The sequence below is a fragment of the Moschus berezovskii genome, chromosome 8 (genome assembly GCF_049115385.1).
Source record: "Moschus berezovskii isolate FMDL1 chromosome 8, NW_MosBer_1.0, whole genome shotgun sequence".
NCBI lineage: Eukaryota > Metazoa > Chordata > Mammalia > Artiodactyla > Moschidae > Moschus > Moschus berezovskii.
Window position 1 is genome coordinate 111,614,726 of NC_142467.1, and position 16,562 is coordinate 111,631,287.

General features: G+C 39.2%; 1 protein-coding gene across 5 annotated transcripts in view; it reads left to right on the plus strand.

Annotated features, from left to right (window-relative positions):
- Positions 1-16,562, plus strand: part of CNOT6 (CCR4-NOT transcription complex subunit 6) — a 94,121-nt gene that overhangs the window by 65,719 nt on the left and 11,840 nt on the right. For 3 of the 5 annotated variants that reach the window (XM_055431531.2, XM_055431528.2, XM_055431532.2), the window contains 2 exons: positions 15,094-15,198; positions 15,280-15,348. In XM_055431531.2, the coding sequence (XP_055287506.1) occupies positions 15,094-15,198; positions 15,280-15,348 (174 nt within the window). The remainder of the gene's footprint in view (positions 1-15,093; positions 15,199-15,279; positions 15,349-16,562) is intronic. The other 2 variants (XM_088839282.1, XM_055431530.2) reach the window with 1 other exon arrangement.

Genomic DNA, 16,562 nt, shown 5'->3' on the forward strand with positions numbered 1-16,562 from the left:
TGCTGGGGATGGCTAGGAAAGTCTTTATGGCACCTTCAGTTTTGATTTCTTGGTCTTCCATTTTAGAAAGATCCTTTACCATTTGACATTTGTGCTGTTATATTTCTCTGTTGGAAGTATAGTTTCACTGAGATGTTTGTATATCTCAGCAATTCTGTTGGACATTGTTACATATCTGTCTGTAACAGCAGTATTTTCACTTAATTTCACCGTTTTAAGACAGATCTCTGTTATTTTCCTGAGCTTTGAAACTTTTCATTTTAATGTGCTAGCTACTAAAAAACAGTTACATTACCCTTACTCTCTAAAAACTTTCATAATTTCTCATATCACTGTTCATTATTGGAAAGAGAAAATGTATCACTTTGTTCAAAAATCAAGTCTATTTGCTATGTCATCCATTCATACAGAGCCAGATTATTTCTGCCCTCTAAATCAGTTCATATCATTTTCTTTAAAGTTGTTTGCCTAAGGCTAGCATGTGTCACTTTTTTTTTAAACGTTTTTCCATGTTCTTCAAAATTGTTCTACTGTGAAAGATAGGACTATAACCTTAGATACACATTCATTTTTTTAAACAAATTTTGAGGTACTTAAAAGATTCTCATGAACCTGTAAGAAATAATGCAGAGAACAATTCATGTGCCTTTACTAATTTCCCTCCAGTGATAACATCTTTCAAACCTGTAGTACAGCTTCACAACCAGGTTATTGGTTGGGAAGCTCCCCTGGAGAAGGGAATGGCTACCCACTCCAGTATTCTTGCCTAGAGAATTCCATGGACAGAGGAGCCTGGCGGGCTACAGTCCATGGGGTCACCAAGAGTCTGACATGACTGAACGACTAACACACACATGCACAGTCAAGGTACAGAACGGTTCCATCACCAAAGGATCCCTCATGTTGCCCTTTAATAGCCACACTTGCTGCTTCTTGCCCCAGTTCACTCCTTAATTTCCTACAACCACTAAAAAGACTTTCTGTAATTTTGTTATTTCAAAAATAATATGTAGAACTTCCCTGATGTCTCAGTGGTACAGAATCTGCCTGCAGGTGCAAGAGACAACAGGTTCGATACCTGATCTGGGAAGATCCCACATGCTTCAGAGCAGTTTAGCCCTTGTGCCACAACTTTTGAGCCTGTTTTCTAGAGCCTGTGAGCCTCAGCTCCTGAGCACAAGTGCAACAGTTCCTGAAGCTCAAGCACCCTAGAGGCGCTACTCTACAACACGAGAAGCCAACGTAATGAGAAAGCTGTGCTCCGCAGCTGCAGAAAGCCCCTGCTCTTTGTACCTACAGAAAGCCCACACAGCAGTGAAGACCCAGTACAGCTGTTAAATAAATTAATTAATTAAAATTATTTAAAAAATACTATGTAAATAGAATTATGCTGTGTCTAACCTTTTGAGATTTTTCTTTTTTTTTTTTTACTCAGGTTAATTCTTTGGAAAGTCGCCCAGGTTGTTGGGTGTTTGCTTGTTTATATTGATGAGTAGTATTCATTGGTATAGATACATATCTTCATGGGTTGTTTAACCGTCTTACTGGGTTTTCATGGAGGCTCCATTTTGTAGGTCTAGTTGATTAGATCATTCGCTGTTGGTGTTTTGTCCCTTCTGGGGGTGGGACTGAAAGTTCCAACCTTCTAGTCACGTAATAGTTCTCTTAGCAACGAGCCCTGTCTTTCAGAGAAATCCAAATATCACCTCATTAACATGAAGCATCTTTATCAATCTCATCACTTAGGAAATTTCAGAAGTTTTAGTATCTATGTACCAGGAACACCAGACAGAAAGTAAATATATATTCCTTATTGTAAATCATACTATCACACAAGGTATTTTATATAGCAAAAGTTTTAAATTTTGATAAAGTCCAGTTTATCAGTTTTTGTTTCTGGAGCTTACTTTTGGTGTCAAGTCTAAGAACTCTTTAAAATAGCTCTGTCCAGTTGCTCCAGCACCATTTGTGGAAAAATTTATCCTCCGTTGAATTGCTTTTGCACTGTTTTCGTAAATCAGTTGAACATATCTGTGTGGATTCTTTTCTTTTCATCAGTCCCTGTGTCTGGCCTTCTGCTTATATCACATAGGTTTTGGAACTTGAAATAGAGTAATAAGTCTTAGTAGATAGATTGATTCTTCCTCTATAGTCTTAAAAATGGTTTTAGATATTCTAGTTCTTTGGCCTTTCCATATACATTTTAGAATAATTTTGTCTGTGGTTATAAAAAAATATTGCTGGGATTTTGAGAACTTGTATCAAATTGGGGAGAACTGACATCTTTACTATGTAGAGTCTTCCAATCAAGGATTGTGCTATATCTTTTCATATACTTAGTTCTTCTTTGATCTTTTTCATCAGTGTTGTATAGTTTTGGGTATATAAGTCCTATAAATATTTTGTTAGACTTAATACTTGTCTTTTTATTTGTTTGTTTTGAGTGAATATAAATCATAATGTATTTAAATTTTGCTGTCTGTGTGTTCATTCCAGTATGTGTGTGGTGTGTTAAGTGGCTTCAGTTGTGTCTGACTCTTTGTGACCCTATGGACTGTAGCCCAGCAGGTTCCTCTGTCCATGGGATTCTCCAGGCGAGAATGCTGAAGTGGGTTGTTGCAGTGCCCTCCTCATGTTCATTCCCTGAATATAGAAATATAATGGATTTTTTAAAGTTTTATATCATTTTACATTGTAGAATCCAATTTTAGTTTTAGGAGTTGGTTTTTCTTTTTTTTAATAGGTTATTTGGTAATTACTAATTTTTTTTCTATGTAGAAAAAGTTACCTGCAAACAGGAACACGTTTATTTTATTGTTTCCAATATGTATGCTTTCCCCCCTTCTCTTGCCTTATTTGGCACTACTAGAACTTTGAGCACTATGTTGAGTAAGAGCTGTGAAAGCAGATATCCCTCCTTTTACCTGATCTTAGAAGGTATTGTTTTCATTTATGAGTATAATGTTAGCAGTATGTATTTTGTAGATTCTCTTTATTAATTTGAGGAAATTTCCTTCTCTCCTTTTTCTGAGCATTTTAAATCATGAATGGGTATTAAATTTTGTCAAATATTTGTTTTATATCAGTTGATATGATGTAAAATGTAATTTTTTTCTTTAGCCTGGTAACTAATTTTTGAATATTGAACCATGCTTGCATTCCTGGAATAAAATCTGCTTGATCATGATGAATAATTTATTGCCCATGTGTGTATACTAATATTTTCTTAAGGATTTTTGACTCTATTCATGAGAGATGTTTGTATTTTTGTTTTTTGTTTGTTTTATGCTCACTTTGCTTGGTTTTGGTATCAAGGTGATATTCAGTTCAGTTCAGTTGCTCAGTCGTTGTGTCCGACACTTCGTGACCCCACGCACTGCAGCACACCAGGCTTCCTGGTCCATTACCAACTCCCAGAACTGGCTCAAACTCATGCCCATTGAATCAGTGATGGCATCCAACCATCTCATCCTCTTTCGTCCCTTTTTCTTCCTACCTTCAATCTTTCCCACCATCAGGGTCTTTTCCAATGAGTCAGTTCTTCGTATCAGGTGGCCAAACTGTTGGAACTTCAGCTTCAGCATCAGTCCTTCTGATGAATATTCAGGACTGATTTCCTTTAGGATGGACTGACTGGATCTCTTTGCAGTCCAAGGGACTCTCAAGAGTCTTCTCCAGCACCACAGTTCAAAAGCATCAATTTGGTGCTCAGCTTTCTTCACACTCCAACTCTCACATTCATACGTGACTGCTGGAAAAACCATAGCTTTGACTGGATGGACTTTTGTCGGTAAAGTAACGTCTCTGCTTTTTAATATGCTGTCTAGATCATTAACTTTTTTCCCAAGAAGCAGGCATCTTTTAATTTCATGGCTGCAGTCACCATCTGCAGTGATTTTCCGTTCCATTCCGTCGCTCAGTCGTGTCCGACTCTTTGCGACCCTGTGGACTGTAGCCTACCAGGCTTCTCCGTCCATGGGATTCTCCAGGCAAGAATATTGGAGTGGGTTACCATTTCCTTCTCCAGGGGATCTTCCCGACCCAGGGATCGAACCCAGGTCTCCGGCATTGGAGGCAGACGCTTAACTCTGAGCCACCAGGGAAGCAGTGATTTTAGAGCCCAAGAAAATAAAGTCTGTCACTGTTTCCATTGTTGCCCCATCTGTTTACCATGAAATGATGGGACTGGATGCCATGATCTTAGTTTTATGAGTGTTGAGTGGTAAGCCAGAGTTTTCAGTCTCTTCTTTCACTTTCATCAAGAGGCTCTTTATTTAGTTCCTCTTCGCTTTCTGTCATAACGGTGGTGTCATCTCCATATCTGAGGTTATTGATATATCTCCCGGCAGTCTTGATTCTAGCTTGTGCTTCATCCAGTCCAGCATTTCACATGATGTACTCTGCATATTAGTTAAATAAACAGGGTGACAATATTCAGCCTTGACGTACTAAAATTGCAGTTGGAGACATTAATACCCCTCTCTCAAAAATTGATAGAACCAGACAAAAGTCTACAAATGCCATCAGTCTAAGAGGTATTAGACAAATATACTGGATATAACTGATATATATAGAACACCTATCCAATAATAGCAGAATACAACTCCTGTTCAATGCCCAAGGGACAAAAGCTTCATACCTGGGCCATAAGACCAAACACCCACAAATTTAAAAGAAAGGACAATAGAGAAATCTAAAATGACACTTAAAGGACAGTGGAGAAATCTAAAATTACATTTGGAGACATTAATACCCCTCTCTCAAAAATATTTTGAGTTTTGTTACTTGATGGATACACATTCAGAATTGCCAGTTCTTGAGGATTGGCCCTTTGTCATTACACAAGACCACTCATGCTGTGGTAATTTTCTCTGAAATTTACTGTATTTGATATTGATATAATCACTTCTGCTTTTATTTGATTAATATTTGCATGATTTTTTTTCCTTCCTTTTCCTTTCAACCTGTTTAGACTGGTATATTTGAAGTGAGTTTATTGTTTATAGCATATAGTTGGGTCATGTTTTTAAATCCATTCTGTCAATCTCTTATCTTTTAATTGGTATATTTAGGCCATTTACACTCACTGTAATTCTGTAATTATTGATTCATTGGGGCTACAGCTGCCTCTTCATTTTTTGTTTTCTATTTTTTCTCCTTGCTTTGTTTTTTGTTTGCTTTTTCTTGCCTGTCTGTGGGTCACTGAGCGTTTTTTCATATTACCATTTTAATTTGTCTCAGTTCATTTGATTGATCTATTTTTGTATCTTCTTTATGGTTGCTCTTAATTTCCTTGGTGTTTAGCTGGAATAAAGATGCTGCTATCTATCAGTTTTGTTTTGTTAGGTTGCCGTTTCCTGGTCCTTCAGCTTTTGTTGGATTCTTTTTTTCCTTGTTCCCATTTATATGTTCAAGTTGCTGGTTTCTTCAGTTCTGTATCTGGAGTATGATAGGCAAATAGTGAATTCATGGAATTCTCTTCTGATTGTTCCTCAGGTCCTGATCATTCTGCCTTCTTACCACATTTCATTCAGTCTTTTCTTTCTTTACAGAGGCTTTAGTTGTTGTTGGTAGGAGGAATAGGAAAAAGTGTGTTTACTTCATCTTGTCAGAAGCAGATTCTCTCACTTTTCTTCCTTAGTTTTGAGGGCTCAACATCATATTTTAATTGCAGAATTGTGTTGTACTTTTTTAAGTTTCAGTTCAGTTCAGTCGCTCAGTCGTGTCCGACTTTTTGCAACCCCATTAACCACAGCACGCCAGGCCTCCCTGTCCATCACCAACTCCCGGAGTTCACTCAAACTCATGTGCATCGAGTCGGTGATGCCATCCAGCCATCTCATCCTCTGTTGTCCCCTTCTCCTCCTGACCCCAATCCCTCCCAGCATCAGAGTCTTTTCCAGTGAGTCAACTCGTTGCATGAGGTGGCCAAAATATTCGGGTTTCAGCTTTAGCATCAGTCCTTCCAATGAACACCCAGGACCTGTCTCCTTTAGAATGGACTGGTTGGATCTCCTTGCAGTACAAGGGACTCTCAAGAGTCTTCTCCAGCACCACAGTTCAAAAGCATTAATTCTTCAGCAATCACCTTTCTTCACAGTCCAACTCTCACATCCATACATGACCACGGGAAAAACCATAGCCTTGACTAGATGGACATTGGTTGGCAAAGTAATGTCTCTGCTTTTTAATATGCTATCTAGGTTGGTCATAACTTTCCTTCCAAGGAGTAAGCATCTTATAATTTCCTGGCTGTAATCAGCATCTGCAGTGATTTTGGAGCCCAAAAAAATAAAGTCTGACACTGTTTCCACTGTTTCTCCATCAATTTCCCACTAAGTGATGAGACCAGATGCCATGATCTTTGTTTTCTGAATGTTGAGCTTCAAGCCAACCTTTTCACTGTCCTCTTTCACTTTCCTCAAGAGGCTTTTGAGTTCCTCTTCACTTTCTGCCATAAGGGTGGTGTCATCAGCATATCTGAGGTTATTGATATTTCTCCCAGCAATCTTGATTCCAGCTTGTGCTTCTTCCAGCCCAGCGTTCCTCATGATGTACTCTGCATATAAGTTAAGCAGTGACAATATACAACCTTGACGTACTCTTTTTCCTATTTGGAACCAGTCTGTTGTTCCATGTCCAGTTCTAACTATTGCCTCCTGACCTGTATATAGGTTTCTCAAGAGGCAGGTCAGGTGGTCTGGTATTCCCATCTCTTTCAGAATGTTCCACAGTTTATTGTGATCGACACCGTCAAAGGCTTTGGCATAGTCAATGAAACAGAAATAGATGTTTTTCTGGAACTCTTGCTTTCTCCATGATCCAACGGATGTTGGCAATTTTATCTCTGGTTCCTCTGCCTTTTCTAAAACCTGCTTGAACATCTAGAAGTTCACGGTTCACATACTGCTGAAGCCTGGCTTGGAGAATTTTTGCATGACTTTACTAGCGTGTGAGATGAGTGCAATTGTGTGGTAGTTTGAGCATTCTTTGGCATTGCCTTTCTTTGGGATTGGGAGGAAGACTGACCTTTTCCAGTCCTGTGGCCACTGCTGAGTTTTCCAAATTTGCTGGCATATTGAGTGCAGCACTGCCACGGCATCATCTTTCAGGATGTGAAACAGCTCAACTGGGATTCCATCACCTCCACTAGCTTTGTCCGTAGTGATGCTTCCTAAGGCCCACTTGAGTTCACATTCCAAGATGTCTGGCTCTAGGTGAGTGATCATGCCATCGTGATTATCTTGGTCGTGAAGATCTTTTTTGTACAGTTCTTCTGTATATTCATGCCACCTCTTCTTAGTATCTTCTGCTTCTGTTAGGTCCATACCACTTCTTTTTAAGTTTACCTTATGTATATTATTTTTCCAGGCAGTGAAAAGCCAGATTAATTATAAATTTAAAGGAATTTCAAAAAGTACATGTATGTTGTGGGAAATATACCATTTGACTTCATCCATTTATTGTTGTTAGTCACTCATTCATGTCTGATGTTTTACGCCTCCATGGACTGCAGCACACCAGGCTTCTCTGTCCTTCACCATCTCCCAGAGCTTGCTCAAACTCATGTCCATTGAGTCAGTGATGCTATCCAACTGTCTTGTCTTCTGTTGTCTTTTCCTCCTGCCTTCAATCTTTCCCAGCATCAGGGTCTTTTCCAGTGAATTGGCTCTCTGCATCAGGTGGCCAAAGAAATGGAGCGTCAGCTTCAGCATCAGTCCTCCCAATGAATATTCAGGGTTGATTACCTTTAGGATTGACTAGTTTGATCTCCTTGCTGTGTAAGGGACTCTCAAGAGTCCTCTCCAGCACTACAGTTTGAAAGCATCAATTCTTTGGTGCTCAGCCTTCTTTATGGTCCAACTCTCACATCCATACATGACTATTCGAAAAACCATAGCTTTGACTAGACGGACCTTTGTTGGCAAAGTAATGTCTCTGGTTTTGAATGTGCTGTCTAGGTTTGTCATAGGTTTCACACCTTCCAAGAATCAAGCATCTTTAAATTTCATGGCAGCAGTCACTGCAGTTATTTTGGGGCCCAGGGAAAGAAAGTGTGTCACCGTTTCCATTGTTTCCCCATCTATTTGCCATAAGGTGATGGGACTGAATGCCATGATCTTAGCTTTTTTGAATGTTGAGTTGTAAGCCAGCTTTTTCACTCTCCCCTTTCACCTTCATCAAGAGGCTCTTTAGTTCCTCTTTGCTTTCTTCCATAAGGGTGGTGTCATGCATATCTGAGGTTATTGATGTTTCTCCTGGCAGTCTTGATTCCAGCTTGTGCTACATCCAGCCCAGCAATTTGCGTGATGTACTCTGCATATAAATTAAATAAGCAGAGTGACAATATACAGCCTTGACATACTCTTTCCCAATTTGAAACCAGTTCATTGTTCCATATCCAGTTCTGACTGTTGCTTCTTGACCTGCATACAGGTTTCACAGGAGACTGGTGAGGTGGTCTGGTATTCACAACTCTTTCAGAATTTTCCACAGTTTGTGTGACCCACATAGTTAAAGGCTTTAGCATAGTCAATGAAGCAGAAGTAGATGTTTTTCTGGAATTATCTTGCTTTTTCTGTGATCCAGTGGATGTTGGCAATGTGATGTCTGGTTCCCCTGTCTTTTCTAAATCCAGCTTATACATGTCGAAGTTCTTATTTTACGTACTGTTGAAACGTAGCTTGGAGGATTTTGAGCATAACCTTGCTAGCATGTGAAATGAGTGCAATTGTGCTGTGGTTGGAACATTCTTTGGCATTGCCTTTCTTTGGGATTTGAATGAAAACTAACCTTTTCCAGTCCTGTGGCCACTGCTGAGTCTTCCAACTCTGCTGACGTATTGAGTGAAGCACTAATAGCATCATCTTTTAAGATTTGAAATAGTTCAGCTGGAATGCCATCATTTCCACTAGCTTTGTTCATAGTGATGCTTCCTAAGGCCCACTTGACTTCACAGTCCAGGATGTTTGGCTCCGGGTGACTGATCACACCATCATGGTTATCTGGATCATTAACATCTGTTGTGTATAGTTCTTCTGTGTATTCTTGCCACCTCATCTTAATATCTTAGAAAGTCAGATTCCTGCCTTTCACCACCTCCTGTATTTTGCTCAGATTTATGTCTGTTGTGTCGATATGCAGCCACGTCATCCTCTGTCACTCCCTTCTCCTCTTGCCCTGGATCTTTCTCAGCGTCAGAACGTTTTCCAGTGAGTAAGCTCTTCACTACAGGTGGCCACAGTATTGGAGCTTCACCATCAGTCCTTTCAATGAATATTCAGGGTTACGGTTGATTTCCTTTAGGATTGACTGGTTTGATCTCCTTGCAGTCAAAGAGATTCTCAAGAGTCTTCACCACCACCACAGTTTGAAAGCATCAATTCTTCAGCACTCTGCCTTCTTGATGATCCAACTCTGTCATGCATACGTGACTCCTAGAAAAACAATAGCTTTGACTGTAGGGACCTTTGTTGGCACAGTGATGTCTCTGCTTTTTAATATGCTGTCCAGGTTTGTTTAATATGCTGTCAGAGCTTTCCTTTCATTGAGCAAGTGTCTTTAAACTTCATGACTGCAGTCACTGTCCTCAGTGGTTTTTAGAGCCCACGAAAATAAAGTCTGTCACTGTTTACACTTTCCCCCCTTCTGTTTGCCATGAAGCGCTAGGACCAGATGCTGTGGTCCTCGTTTTCTGAATGTTGAGTTTTAAGCCAGCCTCTTCATGCTCGTCTTTCACCCTCATCAAGCGTCTGTAGTCCCTCTTGCTTTCTGCTGTTAGAGTGGTGTCATCTGCAAATCTGAGGTTGTTGATGTGTCTTCTGGCACTCTTGATTTTAGTTTGTGATTCATCCAGCCTGCCATTTCGCAGGATGTATTCTGTATATAAGTTAAATAAGTAGGGTGATAGTATTTAGCCTTGACAAACTCCTTTCTCAATTTTGAACCAGTCCATTGTTCCATGCCTGGTTCTGTTACTTCTTGTAATAGAACCTACATGTAGGTTTCTCAGGAGACAGCTAAAGTGGTCTGGTATTCCCATCTCTTTCAGAATTTTCTACAGTTTGTTGTGATCCACACAGTCAAAGGCTCTAGCATAGTCAATGAAGCAAAAGTAGGTATTTTTTCTGGAATTCTCTTGCTTTCTCTGTGATTCATTGGATGTTGGCAGTTTGTTCTCTGGTTCTTCTGCCTTACCTTTTCTATATCCAGCTTTTACATCTGGAAGTTCTTGTGTCACGTACTGCTGAAATCTAGCTTGAAGGATTTTGAGCATAACCCTGCTGTCATGTGGTATGAGTGCAATTGTACAGTGATGAGAACTTTCTTTGGCATTGCCTTTCTTTTGATTTGGAATAAAAACTGACCTTTTCCAGTCCTGTGGCCACTACTGAGTTTTCCGTATTTCCGGACATGGTGAGTTCAGCACTTTCTCAGCATCATCTTTTACGATTTTAATTAGCTCAGCTGGAGTTCTGTAACCTCAGTGATTGCCTTTAAATATATTTTATGCTGCTGCTGCAAGAAAGTAGTAAAAAGACAGTGTTAAGTGTAATCTGGTTAGAATGGGATGCTTACCTGGTACTGAGAAATTTTTAGTTGACTTCATTTTCTCAACACACCCATAGGGTCCTGGTAACTTTCAAGTTATAGCTACCTGTTTCATAGGATTGTGGCTAAATGAAAATATCAGGACTCTGGTATGTGTAAAGAACTGAACACATATGTTGTAACTTGTCTTCTTGCAACTAATACTTTGCATTTATAGGAGCACATTTTTACCTTTACAGTTATTAAAATCGTAGAGATCTTAAAAGCCAACTAATTTAGCTGTTCTTCCCACCCATGTAATCTGGCTTTTTATGAAGGATATTCCAATATCTCACAGGTGAGGGCATGTTATCTTAAATAGTTGTGATGCTTACGACCCAATTCTCTTCTGAACTGGCTTTCTATTAGATCCTGTCCCTTGTCCTCATTCTGTTTTTTGTGTCTATTCTTTCACGAGAGAAAAAAATAAATGCGAATTGCTTTTATTCTCTGTTTGGTGATGATTCTTAAATTCCTTACTTTTAAAAAAAGTTTCAAATGGCTAAAATATCTTATTATTTTAACTATCTTCAGTCTATAGCATTTACTATTCTTTCTTAAAATGAAGCATGGATAGGAACTTTAGTTTTAAACAGTGTACAGTGTTGTTACTTCTCGTATGTAACAAACCCTTCTGAGAGAATTTTAGACTCTTAACAGTACATGTAAATCATTGCATTTGCTTTCATTTTTGGCATTTAGGAAACAGTGATTTAACTTGCTATTGGAATACTGCTCTGGGGTTTTCCCCCTTCATTAGTGAGTTAACCTTAAACCAAATCTGTCTCATTTTGCTATTTCATTCTTTCAGTTCAGTCGCTCAGTCGTGTCTGACTCTTTGCGACCCCATGAATCACAGCATGCCAGGCCTCCCTGTCCATCACCAGCTCCCGGAGTTCACTCAAACTCATGTCCATCGAGTCAGTGATGCCATCCAGCCATCTCATTCTCTGTCGTCCCCTTCTCCTCCTGCCCCCAATCCATCCCAACATCAGAGTCTTTTCTGGTGAGTCAACTCTTCGCATGACATGGCCAAAGTATTGGAGTTGCCGCTTTAGCATCAGTCCTTCCAGTGAACACCCAGGACTGATCTCCTTTAGGATGAACTGGTTGGATCTCCTTGCAGTCCAAGGGACTCTCAAGAGTCTTCTCCAACACCACAGTTCAAAAGCATCAATTCTTCAGCGATCAGCTTTCTTCACAGTCCAACTCTCACATCCATACATGACCATGGGAAAACCATAGCCTGACTAGACGGTCCTTTGTTGGCAAAGTAATGTCTCTGCTTTTTAATATGCTATCTAGGTTGGTTATAACTTTCCTTCCAAGGAGTAAGCGTCTTTTAATTTCATGGCTGCAATCAGCATCCGCAGTGATTTTGGAGCCCAGAAAAATAAAGTCTGACACTGTTCCCACTGTTTCCCCATCTATTTCCCATGAAGTGATGGGACCAGATGCCATGATCTTAGTTTTCTGGATGTTGAGCTTCAAGCCAATTTTTCACTGTCCTCTTTCACTTTCATCAAGAGGCTTTTGAGTTCCTCTTCACTTTCTGCCATAAGGGTGGTGTCATCTGCATATCTGAGGTTATTGATATTTCTCCCAGCAATCTTGATTCCAGCTTGTGCTTCTTCCAGCCCAGCGCTCCTCATGATGTACTCTGCATAGAAGTTAAATAAGCAAGGTGACAATATACAGCCTTGATGTACTTCTTTTCCTATTTGGAACCAGTCTATTGTTCCATGTACAGTTCTGACTGTTGCTTCCTGACCTGCATACAGGTTTCTCAAGAGGCAGGTCAGGTGGTCTGGTATTGCCATCTCTTTCAGAATTTTCCACAGTTTATTGTGATCCACACAGTCAAAGGCTTTGGCATAGCCAATGAAACAGAAATAGATGTTTTCCTGGAACTCTCTTGCTTTCTCCATGATCCAGAGGATGTTGGCAATTTGATCTCTGATTCCTCTGCCTTTTCTAAAACCAGCTTGAACATCTAGAAGTTCATGGTTCATATATTGCTGAAGCCTGGCTTGGAGAAGTTTGAGCATGGCTTTACTAACATGTGAGATGAGTGCAATTGTGCGGTAGTTTGAGCGTTCTTTGGCATTGCCTTTCTTTGGGATTAGGAGGAAGACTGACCTCTTCCAGTCCTGTGGCCACTGCTGAATTTTCCAAATTTGCTGGCATATTGAGTGCAGCACTTTCACAGCATCATCTTTCAGGATTTGAAATAGTTCAACTGGAATTCCACTAGCTTAGTTCGTAGTGATGCTTTCTAAGGCCCACTTGACTTCACATTCCAAGATGTCTGACTCTAGGTGAGTGATTCTCTTGGTCATGAAGATCGTTTTTGTACAGTTCTGTGTATTCTTGCCACCTCTTCTTAATCTTCTGCTTCTGTTAGGTCGATACCATTTCTATCCTTTATCAAGCCCATCTTTGCATGAAATGTTCTCTTGGTATCTCTAATTTTCTTGAAGAGATCTCTTGTCTTTGCTGTTCTGTTGTTTTCCTCTATTTCTTTGCATTGATCACTGAGGAAGGCTTTCTTATTTCTCCTTGCTATTCTTTGGAACTCTGCATTCAGATGCTTATGTCTTTCCTTTTCTCCTTTGCTTTTCACTTCTCTTCGTTTCACAGCTATTTGTAAGGCCTCCTCAGACAGCCATTTTGCTTTTTTTGCATTTCTTTTCCATGGGGATGGTCTTGGTCCCTGTCTCCTGTACAATGTCACGAACCTCCGTCCATAGTTCATCAGGCACTCTATTTATCAGATATAGTCCCTTAAATCTATTTCTCACTTCTACTGTATAATCATAAGGGATTTGTTTTAGGTCATATCTGAATGGTCTAGTGGTTTTCCATACTTTCTTCAATTTAAGTCTGAATTTGGCAATAAGGAGTTCATGATCTGAGCCACAGTCAGCTTTTGCTAACTGTATACAGCTTCTCCATCTTTGGCTGCAAAGAATATAATCAGTCTGATTTTGGTGTTGACTGTCTGGTGATGTCCATGTGTAGAATCTTCTGTTGTGTTGTTGAAATAGGGTTTTTGCTATGACCAGTGCATTCTCTTGGCAAAACCATTAGCCTTTGCCCTGCTTCATTCCGTGCTCCAAGGCCAAATTTGCCTGTTACTCCAGGTGTTTCTTGACTTCCTACTTGTGCATTCCAGTCCCCTATAACGAAAAGGACATCTTTTTTGGGTGTTAGTTCTAAAAGGTCTTGTAGGTCTTCATAGAACTGTTCAACTTCGGCTTCTTCAGTGTTATTGGTTGGGGCATAGGCTTGGATTACTGTAATATTGAATGGTTTGCCTTGGAAACGAACAGAGATCATTCTGTCGTTTTGAGATTGCATCCAAGTACTGCGTTTTGGACTCTTGTTGACCATGAAGGCTCCTCCTTTTCTTCTAAGGGATTCCTGCCTAAAGTTGTAGATATAATGGTTATCTGTTTTAAATTCACCCATTCCAGTCCATTTTAGTTCACTGATTCCTAGAATGTCGATGTTCACTCTTGCCATCTCCTGTTTGACCACTTCCAATTTGCCTTGATTCATGGACCTAACATTCCAAGTTCCTATGCAATATTGCTCTTTACAGCATCAGACCTTGCTTCTATTACTAGCCACATCCACAACTGGGTATTGCTTTTGCTTTGGCTCCATCCCTTCATTCTTTCTGGAGTTATTTCTCCACTGATCTCCAGTAGCATACTGGGCACCTACCGACCTGGGGAATTCCTCATTCAGTATCCTATCATTTTGCCTTTTGATACTGTTCATGGGGTTCTCAAGACAAGTATACTGAAGTGGTTTGCCATTCCCTTCTCCAGTGGACCACATTCTGTCAGACCTCTCCACCATGACCCGCCCGTCTTGGGTGGCCCCACATGGCATGGCTTAGTTTCACTGATTTAGAATTTTTAAAAAAATCTAAGTGCTAGACTGCATTTCTTAGTAGGATATTTCCTTATTAACTCTGTAGCATTTTTAAATTATGATTCTCAGATTGATTACATTGGCTCTCACCTTTCTTTCTCCTAGTCCTTCTTCCCACTCTTCCCCAATCCCGTTTTATTTGCTTTTGATTATTATGAAAGTGTTGAAGAGTCAGGGTCAAATGCAGAGCACTATTAGATATCTTCTAGATTGACGTCAGTCCATTAGTAATCATTTTTGAATATTTCTATGTAATGTGGTATGAATTATTTTTACTCTTCACATCAAAAACTGAAAAAAATATTTTTTCTAGTTTGATATGTTGAGTTAATATATATATATATTTATGTGGTTAATATATACAATAACATAGATAATTGTATATATTAGATCACAAATGATCTAATATATACAAATTATATATATTATATAATTATATAATTACATAGTTAATTGTATATTAGATCACAAATGATCTGATAATTTTGGTATATTTTTAAGTTTTGACATATTTTAATATTTGTGTTTCTTTCATTTTACCTATTTTAAAAATATTTGCAGGAAATCCACTTACCCAGGACATATTGAACCTCTATCTGGAGCCAGATGGAACAAGAAGGCTACTGAACTATTTGCTTGATAATTTGGCAGGTACTGCAAAAAGAAGTAAGTGGTCATTTGATTGAACCATTTTTTTAGAAAGACATCTAAGAATATTGTTTAATTTTGTGTTTTTTGTTCAACTAGTTTCAACAGAACAGCCACCTCCAAGATCTTGGATTATGTTACAAGAACCAGACAGAACACGGCCAACTGGTTGGTAACCTGATTTTTTTTAAATCTTATTTTTACTTTGTCTTTATAAGCCTAATAGTATTGTTGGTATGCTTTAGATTATGGGCAGTATTACAGTAGAATGCTTAAGGTTGATTTGGTTTGAAGATAATAATAATAAAGGCTTGTGTGAGTGAAGTGGAAGTTGCTCAGTCATGTCTGACTCTTTGTGATCGCATAGACTGTTGCCCGCCAGGCTCCTCTGTCCATGGGGATTCTCTAGGCCAGAATGCTGGAGTGGGAAGCTGTTGCCTCCTCCAGGGGATCTTCCTAATCCAAGGATCGAACCCAAGTCTCCTGCATTGCAGGCGGAATCTTTACTGTCTGAACCACCAAGGAAGCCCTGGTGTAACTGGCCTCTATATAATCATTGTCAAGGAAAGTTTGGTATAAGGCAGTACTTCTCAACCAAAGGCGGTTTTATTTCCCAGAAAACATTCAGCAGTGTCTGGAGATATTTTTTCATTGTCAGCAAGTGGTAGATGTGCTCTTGGCATCTTGTGGCTAGAGATCAGAGATGCTGCTGTGCATAGCACAGCCCCCAACAATAAAGAATTACCTACGCATGGTGTCAGTGGTGCTGCTTTTGAGAAACTCTGCTCTAAAGAACTGATCAAATTCAGTTATAATAAATACACCAAAATCTTTCTATATTGTAACTTTCCAAATTCTACAGTATTCCAGATGTATGATAATACAGAATTATAAGATAGCAAAAATACCTACTTGAGAGAGAAATCAAGCTAATGACCTCTGACTGATCTTTTAAAATTGTATGAAAATAGTTTGGACACTTCTGTCGGGTGTGCAACGATGTTTTTCTTTCATGTGAATTAATAGTTGCTTTGTAGAAGAAAAGCAGAGATGGCTGTTAAGAAAATACTTATGTTTTCTTAGATAAATGTCAGATTACATTCTACATTAATAATTGATGAAGTAGTGGAGGGAGCATAGAAATGAGGAGCCTTGGTCTTAGAAGCTGGAGGACTCAAGATCTTAGTCGGTTTCCTTTTGAACCTTCTGTCTATACCTGTGTAGTGGGAAACACAATTATTATTTATATTTGTTCATATATCTGTTCATCCTTTATTATCTGACTTATGCCATGTCTGGCGTACGGCAGCTTTTCTGTGAATATATTATTGAATGAATAAAGTCAAACTTAGTGAAACAAAAAATTTTTTTTTTCTGCCACG